At 42.1% G+C, this 18,975-nt stretch overlaps 1 protein-coding gene and 1 long non-coding RNA gene across 6 annotated transcripts in view; one reads left to right on the forward strand and one right to left on the reverse strand.

Moving 5' to 3' along the window:
- PHACTR2 (phosphatase and actin regulator 2) overlaps positions 1 to 18,975 on the forward strand; it is a 198,182-nt gene that overhangs the window by 162,531 nt on the left and 16,676 nt on the right. For all 5 annotated transcript variants that reach the window (XM_075924329.1, XM_075924328.1, XM_006139329.4 and 2 more), the window contains 4 exons: positions 4,665 to 5,217; positions 7,292 to 7,491; positions 8,744 to 8,900; positions 10,844 to 10,899. In XM_075924329.1, coding sequence (XP_075780444.1) covers positions 4,665 to 5,217; positions 7,292 to 7,491; positions 8,744 to 8,900; positions 10,844 to 10,899 — 966 coding nt within the window. The remainder of the gene's footprint in view (positions 1 to 4,664; positions 5,218 to 7,291; positions 7,492 to 8,743; positions 8,901 to 10,843; positions 10,900 to 18,975) is intronic.
- LOC112544074 (uncharacterized) overlaps positions 1 to 18,975 on the reverse strand; it is a 95,263-nt gene that overhangs the window by 33,988 nt on the left and 42,300 nt on the right. The window lies entirely within an intron of this gene.

Raw genomic sequence — 18,975 nt, forward strand, 5'->3', positions numbered from 1 at the left:
TGTGGGATAGATGCTCAGGAATGGGCTGGAACCTGAGGGCTAGGACCCTGCAGGGTGGATTGGTCCCAGAGCTAACCCAAGCTGTACAATTAAATTCTCTCTCAATCTGAAGCTCAGGAGCCCAAGTTAGCTAGTGGGGCCAGCTATTTATGTGTAACTGCAATTAGCCATGCCCTCAGCATCCAGTTCAGTTAGTCAGTCTGTCTCAGGGCTTTCAGCTTTCTAAGAGCAAAGGAACCCAAGTTTTTGCTGCTAGAGCAAGTTTTACTAAGTATTCAGAGGGATAGCCCAGTTAGTCTGTAACAGGAAAAACTTAAAAAATCAAGTAGTCTAGTCATTGTTTCTTAAACTTTTTAAGACCAAAGAACACCAAACAATAATTTTTTTTTAAAGGAACACCGAGGAGTTTTGGTTGAGCAAAAAAAAACACAGCCGGGGGAAGTTATTCATAGGGGGAATGGGAAGTTGCCTGCCCCTTTTAAGGGTGGCCATTTTTAATTCTGTTGTTCTCCGCGGCACACCTCTGACTGCCTCGCAGCACACCCGTGTAACACTGATCTAGTAGCACCTTAAAGAAAAGAGAGACAACAAATAGTTACAAGAGACTATTAAGAACCATTAGCACTTCCTGTCACATTACTGGATTTTAAGGGGAGCAGCCAGATCACTGCTGCACCCATGGGGAGATATTTGCCCCAAAGTGTATACAAAGGGGACCATGTGAAGTGTCACATGAAAGCTTGTGTTCTACTGATTCTGTGTATGCTATTCATGTACTTGTATAATATCTGTATGTGGATTTATAAACACGTACTCTGTATGGATGCTGGAAAATTCTCTGTCTGTGGCTGAGCAATGGACAAGGAATGCTCAGCCAATGGCTATGCTTAGTAGCAAGGAGACACTGAAGCTCTAGATGCCAATACACACCTCAGGAATGTTACTGATACCTGCAAACCAGCCAGGGCTAAGGGCTACCAGCATGGGACACAGGGTTGGTTGTAGTACCATGTGACTTGCTACAGCTTGGAAGATGACAGGGAGGTATATAAGTGCCATGTGGCACCCTCCATCTGGTCTTGAGTTCAGCTCCTGATCCCAGATGCAGCCTTGCAGGGAACAATGAGCCGGGAAGAACTGTGGACCCATCCTGATATAGCATGTACACCAGAGACTTTTAAGATAGCAGTTTATAACATCTCTGCTAAGAGCCTGTATCGAGAATTGGGTGATTCGATGCATGTAATGTATTCTCCTTAACGGTACTCTCATGCTTTTCTTTCTTTTAGTAATAAACCTTTAGATGTTAGATTCTAAAGGATTGGCTCAGCGTGATCTTGTGGGTAAGATCCAGACTGTAAATTAATTGGGATCCATGGCTGGTTTCTTGAGAGTGGAAGAACCTGTTCAGGAAGGTGAGATTGGGTTCTATAACCCCTCACCTATTTGTTAGGCCCGGGACTGATTGGGGCACAGGAAGAGCTGGGGTGTCAGAGGGGTTTTGCTCATGAGGCTTGGCTAGCCAGATTGAAAGTTAAAGAGCTTGGTGTGACTGATTTGTGGCCTATTTGGGAAGGTCTCCAGTCTGGGGCTGTAAGGAGCCCTGAGTTTGAGCAATTTACCCTAAGCAGTCACCTGAGCTGTGCCCAGACCCAGCCCAGTCCATCACACCTCCATTGGTTGGTTGGTTGTTTAAGTCTTTAAAAGGTGGAAGATAATGTCGTATATCCTGGTTCAGACTATTAGCATAAGAATTAAACTTGTGAATGAAATTCAGTTCCAATTCTTCTCAGTGTATTTGGCTTGTGGAATGTGCCTGTCTCTCTTTTTCTCCCGCCCCTCCCCTTTTTCCTCCCTTCCTCTCCCTTCTCTTATTTATTCTTGGATCTGGACTTCTTATACTCCGGTCATCTGAGGAAGTGGGTTTTGTCCACGAAAGTTCACAATACCATCTACGTGTTTTGTTAGTCTTTAAGGTGCTACTAGACTACTTGTTGTTTAAGTTTTTCTTCACAAAGTCAGGGCTGCTCCCCACTTCCTAGTGCAGAAGATGGGGGCCCGCAAGAGACCTTAAATACCTTTCCTCTATAGGCTTTGCTTACAAAAATTTCCCAGAGTCACAGATTCACTGACTTTTGTGGGGTAGCTGCCACCACCAAGTGAAACAAAAGAAAACCCCTTTCTTCTTGAACTCAGGAAGAAATCACTTGGACTTCTTCCAGAGGGATACCCCCAAGCTCCTGTATCACAAGAGAGCTTGAAAAATAAAGAGAAAACAACTGCAATCTCTGGTAGCTGACCTCTTAGTGTCGGGCATGCATACATGCACACAGAGACAGACCTCCTGTTTCTTTCCAGGACACAGGAATCAAATCGTCACCTTAAAAAAGGTGATTTTATTAACAAAACAAAAAGATACACTTTATAAAGCATACTTAGTGGCTAGGTGTTACAGAGCAACTGAGTAAAACTAATTAAAACACAGAGAATATCTCTGGGTATGCTCTTAGTGAGTGGGGGAGGGAAGGCATAGATTCACACTGAGAAGTTTAACCAAACAACCAAAACAAAGAAAAATACCCTGATTGTGACTAAATACATCTTTTCCCTCTACTCATAATCCATGCTGATCTGTACTCGCATGCCCAACATACCTTTTGGCAGTGCTTTTTTTTGTGACGGTACTGCCCAGTACGTAGTACCAGCATCCTTTTTTTTGTACAAAAAAAGCACTGCTTGTAGGCATGGTAATTCTGATTACTGCATCTGCTCCCTCCAGCCTTTAACTTTGAACTCACCCGAAGAGAAAGGCAGCAGGATTTCAAATTTCAGCGCTGTATCCCACTGGTTCTTTTGGCCCCTTGCCAATACCCTTGCTAGCTACCTGAGTTAGCCACTGAGTGCTGACCAGCATTCCTCTTACTCATCACACACACCCTGCACAGTTCTCAACATCAGTTTTATTTCCTGTGCCACATGCAGTGCAGAGGCAGTTCGTTCTCCCACCTGCTTTCTCCTGGCTGATAACATCCTTAAACTGTTCTTCCACAAGGAACATGGGCAGAGCTTCCCTAGTACAGTATTGCTCTAGTCCCTACCCTAGTTCTGTGTGGGGCCTCTTGACCCCATTCTGTACTTAGAATGTTAATCAGCTGATCTGGTTTGTGAATCTTTATTAAATGCTCCCATTCGTTGTCTTAATTTTAATGCATTTCCCATCACAATGTAAGTATTTGACTTCAGTATTTTAATTGAAAAGATTTAATTGTATGTGTTTTTTAAAAAAATTGTCAACATTCTTGTATTTAACTCCCAGTTTAGCCATTGACTCATATGATCTTGGGCAAAACAGCTAGCTGTGCCTCAGTTTCTCCCCTTGAGAGAGAAAAGCCTTACAAGACTATTTCAAGACGTAATTAAATGATATTCATAAAGTGCATTGAGATTTTCATATGAAAGGTGCTAGGGAATGGCAATAAAGATGATAGCCTAGTTGTAAAGATCATTAACTTTAACTGCACACTAACTGGATTTTTGAATTAATTAATGTATTTATCAGAAGCCAGCCTTATTTAGAAGAGAGGGACCAGGGAAGTTTTCATGGAGCTAATTCTCCACAGAATGCATGCAACTAAATCTCCAAATGTTCTGTGCATGTTTATCTACAGGAGGATGTACAATCATGCTTTAATGCAGAGGTGGAGAATCTAAGGCCCAGGAACCTGATCTGGCCCCTGGCTTGCCTGGATCTAGCCCCTGAGGCTCAGAGCCCCCACTTCGCATTGAGGAGCCCCCGCTGACCCTCCAAACCCCACCCCCTCCAGAACCACAGGGCTGGAGCACACAAAATCTACTAGTGTGCTACTAGCATACCCCCCACCCCCAGCTCTTGTACGTGAAGGGAATGTGGGGAGAGTCTCCTTTTCAGTCAGAGCCACATCCCTGAGGGTTTGGTTTTGGGGATTTTTCCTTCTCAGTTATTTGTGGCCCCTAATTGATTTTTCTGTGGATCAGTGACCCCGACTCAAAAAATGTTTTCCCGTCCCTGCTTTAATGATAGTGAAATCAGACTCTTGCACACAAACACAGTAACATTTTCTAAAGCCTTGAAATGTTTTAAAAAGCTAAGTTTCATTTTCAAGAGTGACTTAGCACTGACATGCTTAAGTCCAACTGAAAGTCAGCAGGACTTGAGCTCCTAAGTCTCTGAGTCACTTTTGAAATGAAACAGACTTCTGTCATGTAAGGACTTCTGACAATTTTCCCCAACACATTCAGTCAAAACAATTGAGTATTTTTTTTGAACAATTGTATTTTAAGATTATTACTAGTAATCTTTAAGATTAATACTACTGTGTATTGACCCGATGGTCACCACACAGTAATGGCAGTCAGGGTCTCTAGCCTCAGGCCTAACGACCTTGGGCAAGTACTTACACTTTCTGTCTCAGCATACCTCTAAAACTGGAAGCAGTCAGACTTACCCACCTCACAGGGGGCTTGTAAGAGTCAAATAGTTAGCTGATGTTGTCAAATGCTTACAGTTATAGAAGTGCTATGTCTAGTTATTTTTTATTAAAATATCAATTCAAAATGCAGTTCAAAGGGTTTAAAGAAAAACTGCATTTCTGAGGTTGTAAAATGTTTGTCCTTTCTCATTTTAGCTAGTTCCTCTCATGCAAAAAAATTACCTGTCTCCAAGTCATGTTCTTCACCATCGCCATCATCCACATCATCTCATCCGAAAGCCTCTAAGGAGACAGCATCTAGTAAAACAGGCACATCAGGGACTTCCAGGGGCAAGAAAAAACCTGGGAAACAGTCAGCCCCACGAACCCGTGCAGATGGGGATGTTTCTTCCACCTCCAGTGCAGCACCAGACAATTTGGAAACAAAGGTGGAGAACTCTCAGCCAGAGCAACCTCCCTTCATCATTTCTGAATCTGAAGATGCAGAGCAGCAGAGCAAGTCAGTTATCCCTCCTCCTCCTACTGTTCCTCCTCCACCACCACCACCACTACCTTCCTCTCCTTCCGCCAGCCAGTCCACTGATGCCTCAAAAACACCCAGTGCACCCATTAGCACCGAAACAGGCCTGTCTGTCCCAGGCTCAGATTCTAATCCTCTTCTCCAGACCGAACATGAAGCAGACAATGAAAACCTTAGCAGTGAAGTGCTAGACAATAGCTTGGATAGGAGTGAAGAAAACACAACATGGTAAGACTCTGATGTCATTTATAAGCAACTAGAAGATTAACCTGGTGCTGCTCAGGTGCTTAACTCAAATTAATTTTATTTTTCTTCATTTCAATCATTGCTCTGGGGTGAGTGTGAAGGTGAAAGGTTTAGTATTCAGTCTGCCCCGGGAAGAGAGGACATCCCCAACTCTCCCTCACTACTGCAGCTTTGGGCCAAGTGAGAAGTGCCTGTCCATGGCCATTGCAGCCGCAGCAGGCACACCTAAGGGAAGCGTGCATGTCTCCTAGCTGGGGAACAGATATACAGACAAACACTCTGAAATTTTGGTTCATTAATTTCTGGTTCTACATCTTCTGGTTTTACAAAGTATGATTTCAACATAGCCATTGAATCTTATCAGTGTGGTCTTTTTTTGTTTGGACTAATTTAGTCTCTGTATCTCTTGCACCTATTTATAGCATTCATTACGAAATCAACTTGACCAACCATCCATCAACATTTCTTGTTATAGATCGGGCAGTTCCCAACTGCTGGGCCACGGCCCACAGCCAAGCAATTGACCTCTGGCTGCTGGGCCGTGGTGATTCTGGGGTTCAGGGCTGGGATATACTGCCCAGCACCTCCCCTCCCACCACAGCTGTTAGGAGAGGCATGCCTGCGCCGGGCAGGGGCAGGGTCTGTTCCTGGATGCAGAAGAGCATTTCGCTCTGCAGCAGAAAATCCATGTGGAGCCCAGCACGGCAACCTTAGAGCTGCCACGACCCAGGCAGCTGTGCTCAGCTGGTGGCTGGGAGGCAGCACAGGGCTAGATGAGGGGGGTGGGGCAGGCACCGGGGGTTCTGAGAGTAAGGCTAGTGCTGGGGGACTCTGGAGATGAGGGGCAGGAGGCTGACACTGGGGGGCACTGGGACATCCAGGGTGGAGAGCTGGCCCTGGGCAGTTCTGGGGACGAGTCTAGTAGTAAAGGGTATGGGGGCAGGGCTGGCACTGGAGGTCTCTGGGAGACAGTGCTTTTGGTGAACTGGTAACATTTTATTTGCATATTTTTGCAAATAAAGAATATGCAAAAATGTTACTGGTCCACCAAAAGTTTGTGAATGGGCTTGCTGATCCCTGATATAAAAAAAAGGTTGGGAACCACTGTTATAGATTATTGGAACATCTTATGGATTCTCATATATTTTTTATAACTGATCTCATTATAAGGGTAAATTTGTGAGCCCAATTCCCACAACTGTTATCTGCTTATTCCACAAGAGAAATCAACATCATTCACAACCACACAAGGCAGCTCTAGCATTTAGGTGGCATAAACAGGATGTAATCCAGATGCTAACCACCAGCAGAGAATTCCCCTGGCACAGAGGAACTCCTGGCTAGTACATCTGTGCCACAATCAAGTTCTTGTGCCTCTGCCCTTCCCTTTCATCCCACACAAAGGGTGGAAGGGTTATGGGCTCAGTTGACCAGTCCTCCACTGATGTAGGCTCCATTAAGGAGAGATGTACCTGAGAGGTGTAACTTTTAGAACTATCTGGAAGTAGCAGTAAGAGATGGAGCCAGGCTGACCCTTGTATCAGAGAACTTGAATTGACCTCTTTGTACCATCCCATGCCCCTACATCAAGCTGACTTCTTTCTGGCTCAGGAAAGACCCTTCTGCACAGTATACACCTCCTATTGTTAGCCGTTAAGGCAATTTATATATTACTGGTGCAGCTCATCATTAAGACCATTTGCATCTCTTTATAGATAGGGTGAAGTCACTTGGAATAAAATAGCTTGTATTTTCATAAAGAAAAGGGAGTCCCGTGGCACCTTAAAGACTAACAGATTTATTTGGGCATCAGCTTTTGTGGTTTTTACCCACGAAGTAATCTGACAAAGTGGCTTTTACCCACAAAAGCTGATGCTCAAATAAATCTGTTAGTCTTTAAGGTGCCATGGGAGTCCTCATTGTTTTTGCAGATGCAGATTAACATGGCTACCCCTCTGCGATTTGTATTTTTATGCTTGCTTATCCAGGCAGGCTCCTTTTTAGGGTTCTGTGTTGCTTACTTTACTGTTACAGCGTGTGTATTATGTATCAATAGTTCAGTTACCAAAGAAGACCCAGAAGAGGAGACTCCTAATTTAACAAGTCCTCAACCAACAGAAGAACCTCTTGAGCCTATAGCCAGTCCTGAACATGAGAGCAGCAAAGAGAGCCACACCAGTGATTCTGATTCAGATGGGCCAATACTCTACACTGATGATGACGACGATGATGACGACGATAACACAAGTGCTGAAAGTAAGACAGTTTGAAGAGGGATGTGTGGGGGAGAGATGGTTGCTTTATGTGAAGGCCAAAAATGAGCAATTGTTTAACTGGACAAGATTCCTTCATCTTTGATTATGGACTTCTCAGGCTTTTGACTCACAGCACAGATGATACATTGTGTGTGTGAAACTTTTGAAATTTCATCTGAGTGGTCTATCTTGGAATGATGAGGAAGAAGCTGTTTGTCATTGTGTTGAGATGGCATGCAGGATAATGGCAGTCTCAGTTATGTGATTGCTTGAGCATTTCATTCATTTGGTTGTAGGGCCAATACTAGGCCAGCTGTATTAAACATGTTATTCATAGGGGGTACTGTGTAGGTTTTCCAGTGATATTGGAGCCTATCTTCCTGGTTTAGATAGAGTCCAAGTTGGTAATAACTACAAATAGATACATTCACACAGCAGTACAGTTGCCTAAGAAAAGTGAGTTATGGCAGCCTCAGATCTATTCTTACTGTACAAGTGACTACACTCCCAAAACCTGCCATCACATTATTTATCTGGCACCCGTACAGAGCAAAAGCAAGGGCTGAATGGGCTGTGAAGAATGAAATACCTTCACATCCCTAAAAAGTGTTGGTCCCACAGTTAGTTGAAGTGTATTGGTTGGGCAGCATTGGAAAGCTTCCATTGTCATTGTCCGTGCTGTGTCTTTTTCAGATGAATAGAGGATGACAGCCCCCACCACTTGCTATCTAAAATACAGTACAAGCGCTAAATGCACTTCAAAAAATTGATTTATTCTTGTTGTAGTGCTTTGAAATGAAAAGCACTATAAAAGTGCTAAGTCGCATTAAAAAATGAGAGAGTAAAGGAGAAGAGGAGAATGAGACTGAACAGTGTAAGGCTTGAGAGAAGCAGTTTGCTAAAAATACTGTTAAAAAGCAAATAAAGTAACCTATAAAGTATCAGATTTCAGGGAGACTCAAGCCCAGATTTCTCATTTTTATCATATCACTTCAGGGATGAAGAGTGACACTTATAAACTTACTCGCTGCTTTCTAATATCTTGGCTGTCGGCTTGTTCTTTTCTGAGTCCTTCAGCTTTTTGTTTTCATAAACCAAGTTGAAACTATTTTTCTTCTGATGTTAATTAAAATTCCTCTCTTGCTTATGGAAAAAGAGGCTGCTGTGGGGATGTATTAAAAGTTCTTGCTGAGAGTTTGCATCTGTAACCTGAATGTGAATGAAGTATTTATCCCCCCTCCTTTTTTCCTCAGGCGCTTTGGCAAGTAAAATCCGTCGTAGAGATACTCTTGCTATCAAACTTGGCAACAGACCATCTAAAAAAGAATTGGAAGACAAAAACATCTTGCAGCGTACTTCTGAGGAGGAGAGGCAGGAAATCAGACATCAAATTGGAACGAAGCTAGTGAGGTATCCATTGCAATCTGATTATGGGTTTGGGAGGTAGGGAAAGAAACAAGATCATTGGCATCACATCTTAAATGCATCCACAGTATTTGGTGCAGGATATCTGAGTTGTTATGTCTGTGAGCACCTGATAAGTACTTATTATTATTTTGTGAACTTGAGAACCAGATTAAAAAATATTTTATTCCTTAATAGTAGGTGTGGTGTATCACTGTTTGCGATTCATAGGGCACTTTAATAATATGAATGTGGGCCTTATCACTGGTGTCTTGGCCAAATTCTAACTCCAAACATTATGTTGTGCTTACCTACATTTCCTCCATAGTTTAAACTGAGAGCACTGTTCTTAACTTCTTGTCCTAAGCTGTCTTGTGTACAATTGCTGGTACTGATGTGCTCCACTCCCAGAGGTGACTGCATTTTGGTAATGGATGATGGATTATTATTAAGCCACCCTAGTGTCTATATGGTTATCTTCATGATGAGCTTTATACTTAAAGTGGAGTGTAAATCTGCAATTTCACAATGAAGTTTAATGCTTTTCTTATTAAATTTTTAACATTTCAGTCAGCACGTGGCACTTTAAGGGTCTGATTCAAAACCCATTGAAGTCAATGAAAGTCTTGAGAACTAGTGATGAAAAGCACTATATAAGAGCTAGGTATTATATTGTTTATATTATTAATATTGTTATTCAAAGGGCTTTGGATGAGGTCCGAATTTTCTATATACTGGTCACAATGAGTGAATGTTATACAGATTTAAATCACTCATTTTTAACTCTGTCTGACTTTATTCAAACTCTGTAAGATGGAGATAGTTATGTGCACACTTGAAAATGTCCATTAATATGGACTACTTTAACACACACATACATGATAGTGAGATTTAACCAGTGAACCAGTAAGCCTCTTCCTTAACCAGTTAAATGGGGGTGAATGGGAGGCTCCGGCCACAGATGGGGACCACTCCCCGCCAAGTTGGAGTGCTCCTGCCTGTGGTGCAACCAAGCTGGGCCCATCACAGATGGAGGGAACTGCTCTGGCTGGGCTGGAGCGCTCCCCCACCCCTCCCACAGCAGGCCCTGTGGCAGCCCCATGCCCTGTTAACTGTAAATGCTAATCCTCACCCATTAAGGGTGAGGCTTACTAGTTAACCAGTTAAACATTCACATCCCTAGTTAAAAACACATGAAATAGAAAGAATGTATACATTCATGAAAGTATTCCCACAGCAGCACAATATATTACAATATATTACAGGGGGGTTGGTACAGAATATTTCACAAAAACTAGATCCCAAAATGGAATATTTAAAGCCTTTTTAAAAAAGGTTTGCAAACTCACTTACCATGATTGCATCCACACACCGGTCAATGTCATGTCTAAGTGGCCAAACCAGACATATGCCTGCTCAGTATCTAGGCTATGGCTACACTGCCAGTTTTTTGCAGAAGAAGATATACAAATTGCACTCACATTTACATATCTTCTTCTGATTCTTTTTGTGGAAGAAGTTTTGCTGCTATTTGGTTTTGTGTAGATGGGCCCAAATGTCTGGGGAAAAAAAATCTCCTTCGCAAGACCTCTTATTCCTCGTAAATTACAGGATCTTGCGGAAGAGGGGATTTTTCCGACATTTCTCTGCAAATGAAAATCTGCAAATGTGAGCGCGATTTGGATATCTTCTTCCGCAAAAAAACAGCAATGTAGCCGTACCCCCAGTGCGTGTGTGTTCATCTGTAGAAACTGCATTCAAGTTAACTGTGCAGTTGCACATCAACTTTGGAGTGGAAAATGAATAGCACTGCTAATTATATTTGAAAGACTGATTAAAGGAGTTGCATTGCAGACATTAATAAAACACCTGACTCTTTTTATTGTTAAAACAATAAATTTTTTTGAGAAATTTTGGCTTTTAAATGGTCATTTGATTTGTATTCCCAGGAGACTTAGCCAGAGGCCCACAACTGAAGAGCTAGAGCAGAGAAACATCCTGAAACGTAAGTATTCTGTGCAGATTAATGTAATTATTAATTCTGGGGGGAAAAGCACGACTGTGGAACTCATTAGGAACCTTGTCTGTGAGTATAAAATGCTAGATTCATGCCTAGAGAGAAATGCTGGGTGGTGAAACAGCATCTTGACCTCAGACCCAGCGTAAATCTGTAATGGTATCAGTAAATGCCGGCTGTATTTAGGAAGATAAACTGAGTCATCGTTCATACCCATAATCTCTCCCTTCATTTCAGTGGAGCTGCATGAGTGTGACTGCAGAATATGCCCTTACTGTTATAAAAATCAATCAGACACTTAAAAATACCTTTAAAGGATTACCTAATACTTTTAATCACTCCCCATTAACTTTTGTAAGGAGGAAGGGAAATACTCTGTGATCTCCAACAGTGATAGACACAAGTGAGTGAAGTACAAAGAACAAAAAGAGAAGTGAAGCATCCTGGAGGAGAAAAGACAATACACTTAAACTACTTAAAGATGTCACAGAAACCAAAAGAAACCATTGGCTCCCTAAAGCTGTATTAGTATTACTGGGCTCCTTTGGCTTTCCCATCCTCAAATCCGTGTCTCCCATAACTATAGTTACTCATTTTTCCACTTGTCTACATGCATGAAACACCCTGGCTTAACTGACATGCAAGGCTGCCACTCACTCCTCAGGACATAAACAAAAAATTGGCCAGTCAACCTGACTAGGCAGAGTATAGCTGAAGTGTTGTTTAATTCTTGGGGAAAATGTGTATGATGTATATTGCACATACTTCTATTATTTGCCCATCTGCCTCATTATTGATACTGCTTACTGACTTAAACAGGTAAGCTCTTTGGGGCAGAGACTTGTGTCATCCTTTGTGAATGCTCAATATCTACCATACTGTGGATTCCATGAGTATCTGAATAATAAATGACAACAATAACAGGAAAGCTAATCTGTTTAGAAGCCCTGGCAACCAAACTCTTCCCCTGCCCATATCTAGACCTGGAGGCTACTTCTAGACTATAGGCTTTTTGCACAAGAAAGCTCATTGAAAAAGTGATCGCTTTTGCGAAAGAGAGTGTCCAGACTGCCTGGATGCTCTCTCGAAAGTAAGCAGAGATTACTATGGACAGAATGGCCACCAGGGCACCTGTGCTTTTTCCTCTTCCCTCTTCTTGTACAAAAAAAACCCTTTTCCCCATCCATGCACACCTTTTTGCGCAAGAGCTCTTGCTCAAAAAAGGTGTTCTTCCTCGTAGAATGAGGATTACCAATTGTGCAAAAAACTCTCTGATCTTTCGACATACTTGCACCAAAACACGCTTGAGGTATGGATGCTCCATGAGTTTTTGCAAAAAAACCAGCTGTGTTTCCGCAAAAACTCTGGAGTGTAGACATGCCGGAGTGTAGAACTTTTTTAACCATGACTTAAATGATACAATGCGCGTATTGCTACATTTTCAAGCACATAGTCAACTGTTTCATGCCTGGAATCCATCTAGACATATATACACGCAACACGTGAGTGAAAGAGAGGAAGAGAAGAAGACATGGATGGCATGCCCTGAGAAGTCCAGGTGACTTTGGCAATATCACTTGACTAGTCTAACACATTTTTAAAAAGAGAGAGGAAAAAAAAGTTATCAGCTTTCAGGGAAGCCATGATGCTGATAAAATACCACTGGCATCATGAGCCTCTTCAGGGATAAGTAGGATAATTACAAAAACACTAACTTCTGGTTCTCTGCTATACACTGTGGTACATAGGAGAATGTTCAACAAACTCCTGGACATGAGTGATCTGCAATACGTTTTGTAATGTGCAAAATTTTGAAGCTCTGCTTTACACTGTCAGATGTAATAAAGATAAACTGCAAAGCATAAACATACAAATCTGATAAACAGTCAGCAGACACTGAACCACGTGTAAATTCTAATACAGTATTTCCTGGAGCCCCAAGGCTGTGGGTTTCTTCCCTATTGGCAGTGCTGGGGTTTAGGGTTTCTGCTCTGCATGAGACAGTGGGGCTCAGAGCTTCTGCCTCAAGACTTTGAAAATATTTACCAGAGTTTTTCTCTGGACAGCTCCAGCTGAATTTAATCCCTGACCACATGAGAAAAATCATTTAAAAACATGTCGCAGTATGTCACAAGATACTTCTGCTGACTTTGAGGAAACCAGGTACACTTTCCCCATCCAGGTGTAAAAAGAAAAATCTATCAACATGTCAAAGGACAGAAACTAATAATCACACCTAGAACTAGTTTTTTGATCTGCTACTGTTTCACTTAATACCAATGATCAATATATATGATAGGGTGTGTCTACACTCAGGGCTTACCTTGAAATAAGCTACGCAAATTGAGCTATGTCAATTGCATACCTTATTTCTAAATAGGGAGCATCTACACAGCGCTTTTTTCGAAATGGAGCACTATTCCTCCAACTTCCTTTACTCCTCATACAATGAGGATTACAGGAGTCAGAGTAAGAAGTCATCCAGCTTGACAGTATTTTGACACTATTTCAAAATAGCTGCCTGCTGTTTAGACACGGACTAAGTTATTTTGGAATAGCTCTAGTTATTTTGAAATAGTGTTGCAGAGTAGACATACCCATAGAGATCAATAGAAGAAAAAGATTTTTCTAGTTTAAGCTTGTATATCTTGTGGGTTTGACAGCCCTTTGTGTAAAGTAACTTTCACTGTTTTCATAGTATAAACAGTCATTTTCTGTCAAAAGACAAGCCTAGGAATTTAAATTTATAACTCTGCTGGACACTAAATGCTATGGTTTTAACAATGTGCTTCTTTTATGGCTCATTATCACAGTTTGTAACACACCTTCCTGCCTACTAATCTTTCATTGTTCTACAACTGCAGAGGTGTTAATTGCCCACTTCATTTCTGCTACAGAGTGTATATGTATGATTGTTATGCTTACCAATCTTCCCCATCTTGAAATTAGCTTGGACATTCTGGTTACCTTCGCCAGATTTGAAGGAGGGTTAGTCTACAATGAAAATGTATCCATATAGCTAGGTCTCTCAGGGGTGTAAAAAATCCACACTCATGGAAACATAGATATGTTTACCTAACACCTCCTCCCCCCTTGAATATCAGTAGGTCAATGGAAGAATTATTTTGTCAACCTAATTACCACATCTCAAACCGTATCTGCATTAGCACTTATGTCGCCAAACTTTATGTCACTTGAGGGGTTTGAAAAAACCTTCCCGAGAGACATAAGTTTTGTCAGCATAAGCACTTGTGTGCACAGCACTGTGTTGGTGGGAGATATTCTCCTGCCAACATAGATGCCATCGCTCATTGAGCTTGTTTTATTAAGTTGACAGGAGAGCTCTCTATTGCCAGCATAATGCGGATACATAAACATTCATACAGCGGCAGTTATAATCTGTACAGCTGTGCCACTGTAAACTTGTAAGTATAGTCATAGCCTCAGGGGTGGTGGATTAACTACAACAATGGGAGAATCCATTGCCCTAGTGAGTGTTTACGCCTAGCATTTTAAGTGTAAACATACTCTCACCTACACGGTCTCTCATTTTCCCAGCATATGTGGGTGGGTCTTTCTCCAAGAATAAGGAGAAAAAAATTAGGAATTTTTTATTAGAAAAGGTGGATCGGGCACTCTACAGCACATGCATTTTGCTGCATGTGCTTATTTTGTATTTATTTTTTAAATTTACTACAGGTTAACAGCAATCTTTTAAATGTCTACTAAGTCTGTTACTTATGTTGACAGTGCCCTTAACCCATAACTAAAACTCTTAGCTCTTAAACCAAATGTTTTGTTTATGGGTTTATTCTGCCGGCTTCCGATGGACAGTTCTGAAATGTTTACATCTCTTACATTCCTGTATTGTTGTGTGCAGGATTTGTGAATGAGTCAGAATTTCTTTCATAAAGCTTCCTTCCTGCTGATTTTATCCTGTTGAGGGGGGTTGTGTTAGTGTTAGAACTGCCCATCAACTGAGCAGTACTACAGCTGGGTAAAATTTGTGATTTATTTTTTAGCATACATTTGGGGTAGAGTGATCTAAATGTTTGCCATAATTAAATTGAATCCCAATCTTTTATAAGGTTCAAAAAAGTATAAATGCTTTGGTTTTTTGCACCATTAGCTAAAGCAAAGATTTATTATATCAAAAGATATTTTTTATGTTTATAGTTTCAGCTAACCCAGGACCTACTGGAAATCCTGGGACTGAGATTCCAGTCCGATTTCTAAATCACAGAGACTTGGCTAAGTGTGTATAAGAATCCAGACTTTTGTATCCTTCCACATTAAAAATGAAAGTTAAGAAGTAATTTGAATGAGTTCTAGGGCAGGCTGGTTTCTTTCATGCTTGCTTTGAAACATTTTAGATTCACACTCTTGAATCAATTATAGTATTGCATTACAGCAAGGAAGCTTTTTCAACTCTCACAAGGTCTCCAGTTTACAGCGGTTGTTTTTTTCTGTAACTGTGAAGAATAGTGAAGCAGCTAGATAATGTGTCTGTCCTCTTGCCAAACCTGGCTTTTTAGAAACATGATGTAGCTTTTGGTGCTTGTGAAGGAATATTAATGATTATCTTTGTGAAAACAAAAAAACAGAAATTGCTTTTTGCTTTCCAGAGCATTCCAGGATCCTGGCGCTTTGTCTGTCATCTTTTTCATTTCCCTAGCAATCCTACAAAGTAATCTAAACATAGCTAATCCCCACAGGGACTCAGTGGAAAGTTCAGTTTTACACTCCTGGATTACTTTATAGTTGAAAACAGAACAACCCTTATGTGGAAAGATTTCTCTTCTCATCTTTTTTGTGGTGAATTAAAAGTCCCATAATAATGCCAGAGTCTAAAATGCCAGGGCTTTCTGTAGCAGTAGTGGCATAGATGTTTATTTCTCTAAGAAGAAATAAAGAGACATCACAATATCCCATAATTGACACCAATTTTAAATTCCTGTAATCTATGATCAAATTCTGGCTTGGGCAATGTCTTCATCCATGTTCCAGAAGCAGCAGCCAGGACACAAAGGAAACCAATTAATAGTTTTTCCGGTTAAATTCCAGCTGCCCTTCAAACCAGAGGAGATCAGTCTGCAGGTCATCTGTAGGTTGAGCTACAAAGGGACGTTCCAGAATAGGACTTGCAGATTGGAGAGATGGTGTGTGCATTTAACTCTTGACCACATACAGATGATATCCGTTTCTAGGGTGGAGAGCAGCCACAATGGGTTCCCACTAACATTGCTTTTGCAGCATGCCTATATACGCTGGTTTGGGCAAGTCAGCCACATTCATATCTGCAGCCTGAATTTAACACTAAGGTGGAATTTTTCTGAAGTGCCTACTGATGCACACTTGTCTGACTTGCAATGGGGCTCATGCTTCTAAATCACTTGGCATCTTTCAAAATCTCACCCTCTAATGGCCAATTACAGAAAACAGAACTGCTATTCTATTGCTAAGAATTGTTTTAAAAGCAGTAGGAATTACAGCAGGGGTGGGCAAGAGGCTGCCAGTGGGGCGCATCTGGCTTACCACACCACTGGATCCAGTCCACAGCTGCCTTGCTGGGACCCTTCAGGATAGTGCAGAGGCAGCCGTTTTAAATGTGACTGCCTATTCTGGGAGTGAGCAGGGAAGCTCTGTCCCACCCCTCAGCAAAATCTCTTAGCTCCTATTGGCCAGTTTCTGACCAATAACAGCTGAGAAATTTTGCTCGTTGCCAGTGAAGCCTCCTACCTCCCCACCTCCCCCTCTTCACCCTGCCCAGAGCAGAGCCACATGTAGCAACTTGCCACTGCAGCCTTCAGGTTCCTGCAGGGCTGCTGACTGGGAGCTGCCTAAATAAAAAATTACCTACGCCAGGCCACCACTCAAACTCTCTGTACCCCTTTCCCCCCAGTCACAACTCCCTCCCAGACCCTGCACCCCCTTTTAGAGTCCCTCCCTCAGAATACTCTCTTGCATTCGTACTCCCTCCTGGACTCTGCATCCCAAGCCTCTGCCCCAGATCACAAGCCCCTCCTTCACCCAAACTTCCTTTCAGACTCCACACCCCCTCCTGCATCCCTTTCTCCTATCCCAAGCTCCCTTCTGCACCCAACCTCTGTCCTAGATCCCCAACCTCCCTTTGATAGAAATATGGCCCTTAACCACTTGCCAAAATCTTGGAGTGGCTCCCTCCTCCCATTAAAAATTATTGCCCACCCCTGAATTGCAGTAAAACAATCTGTGGTCTTCTTGGTGCATGTAATGGGCTAACTATCTCCTATGCATATTCTTGTGATCTAGAGTTTTGCTATAGGCAGCCTGTCTCTGTTTTTCCCTGTTCACATCCAACTTCACCCGGGCATTTCCTTGGTCAAAACCATCTCTCCTTGAAGTCTGAGGTTAGTAATATTTGGAGTTTATTTTATAAAACTTAAAATCCCATAGTCCGAACACACGGTTTTCTCTTCCTCCTCTCAGCCCTTCCTGCCTGTGGCCTTTCCAGTCTTTCTTCTGCTTGGGCTGAATCTGCCCTAGGAGTCCCTGCCATGAGCAACTCCCATAGTCTGTGGGGCTGCTTTGCAGAAGCTTTTGCAGACTCCTCAGCATCCTGAGCTTCCTCCTTTCATTTAAGAGCTGCCTTTTGCAGCTCTTTATAGGTTAACCACCTTACATTCCTAATCTTCCCAGATGGGGCTCTTTCTGTAATCAGGGTTGGCTAGCCCTAACCCTCCCACCCTGAAGGGGCAAGCCACCCTATTATAGTATGAAAGGGATATTTTATGCATGAATTACTGTGTTGAGTGCCTTAAGTCTACACTGCCAATTGAGCAACAAAATTTAAACTCCCTTCTCCTCAAAAGATAAAAGATTTGCCAGGGCAAGTGGTAGTGTAAATAGCTTGTTGGCAGAAGAGCTCTTCTGTCAATAGCGCAAATCCCACTCAAGAGGGTGGAAGTATTTTGTCAGCAAAAATGACAAGCAACGTTTATACTGCCCAGCTTAGTGACATGACCACGTTGTTAAAAGCTGTATAGTGTAGACAAAACCTCTGTGAACCAGCTCCTCAACCAGCGCATCAAAGAACTCTTAAGAAGCCGCAGGATTTCAGACCTTTTTCTTGTGGCTTGTTTTTATTTCTCCAAATAAAACAGTTCAACATAAGTTTAAAATGTAAACCATGTCCTTTACCCTGACCCTGATGTCTCCTGGTGGAGCTCATTTACTCCCTCCAGGTCTCACTCCAAAGAACCTCTGCTTGGCATTAAGGAGAGTCTCTGTTCCCTTCTGCTGGAGCTTTTTTCCAGCAGACTGGCTTCCAGCCAGCTATGTTCAGGAGCTTTTCAACTATACATTTCTTTAGATTTATCAAAAACGTTCTGCAAGAACATTATCCATGTCAAATAAAAATTCAGTGGGAAGGTTTCTCAGGGTCAAGAAGAAATTTCAGGTGAAGGAACCAGGGTGTGGAGACACCCACATCAAATAGCCAAGTGATTAAAGCACTTGTCTGGGATTTGGGAGATCCTGTTTTATGTCCCTATGTCCCTGCTCGAAATCAGGGATAGTAGGGGTTCAAGCCTGGGTTTCCCACATCTTTAACCATGGTGCTATTACTAGTGGGGGATGGGCTACCTCTGGTACTTTTTAAAAAATCCAAAAGCTCTCGTTTTCACTTTGATGCAAAACTAAAAAATAAATATCACAATCTCAAAATCATCCACAAAATGGAATTTTTTCTGGCCAGTCCTACTTCTAACCTTCCTAGCTTGCTTATTTCAAGGTGTACACTCTCAGGCTGTCTGCCACATTGCTAAGGAGAATCTCTCTGCTCTTTTCTCAGATTTAGCCTTCTCCCTGATTTCAAGCTCTCCAACAGCCCTGGCTCTGAGGCACAGTCTTCGACCGTGCAATCCCAGGATTTAGTCCCTTCATCTTGGTGGCACAGGGGGCAGCTCTGACCTCCTTAAAGGTCCAGCAAATCCTGTGTTCACTGTTAACCCGAATTTAAAGGAATTATGATCTAGAGAAGGGGTTCTCAAACTTCATTGCACCATGACCGCCTTCTGACAACAA

This window comes from Pelodiscus sinensis, chromosome 3 (assembly GCF_049634645.1).
Source record: "Pelodiscus sinensis isolate JC-2024 chromosome 3, ASM4963464v1, whole genome shotgun sequence".
Lineage (NCBI taxonomy): Eukaryota > Metazoa > Chordata > Testudines > Trionychidae > Pelodiscus > Pelodiscus sinensis.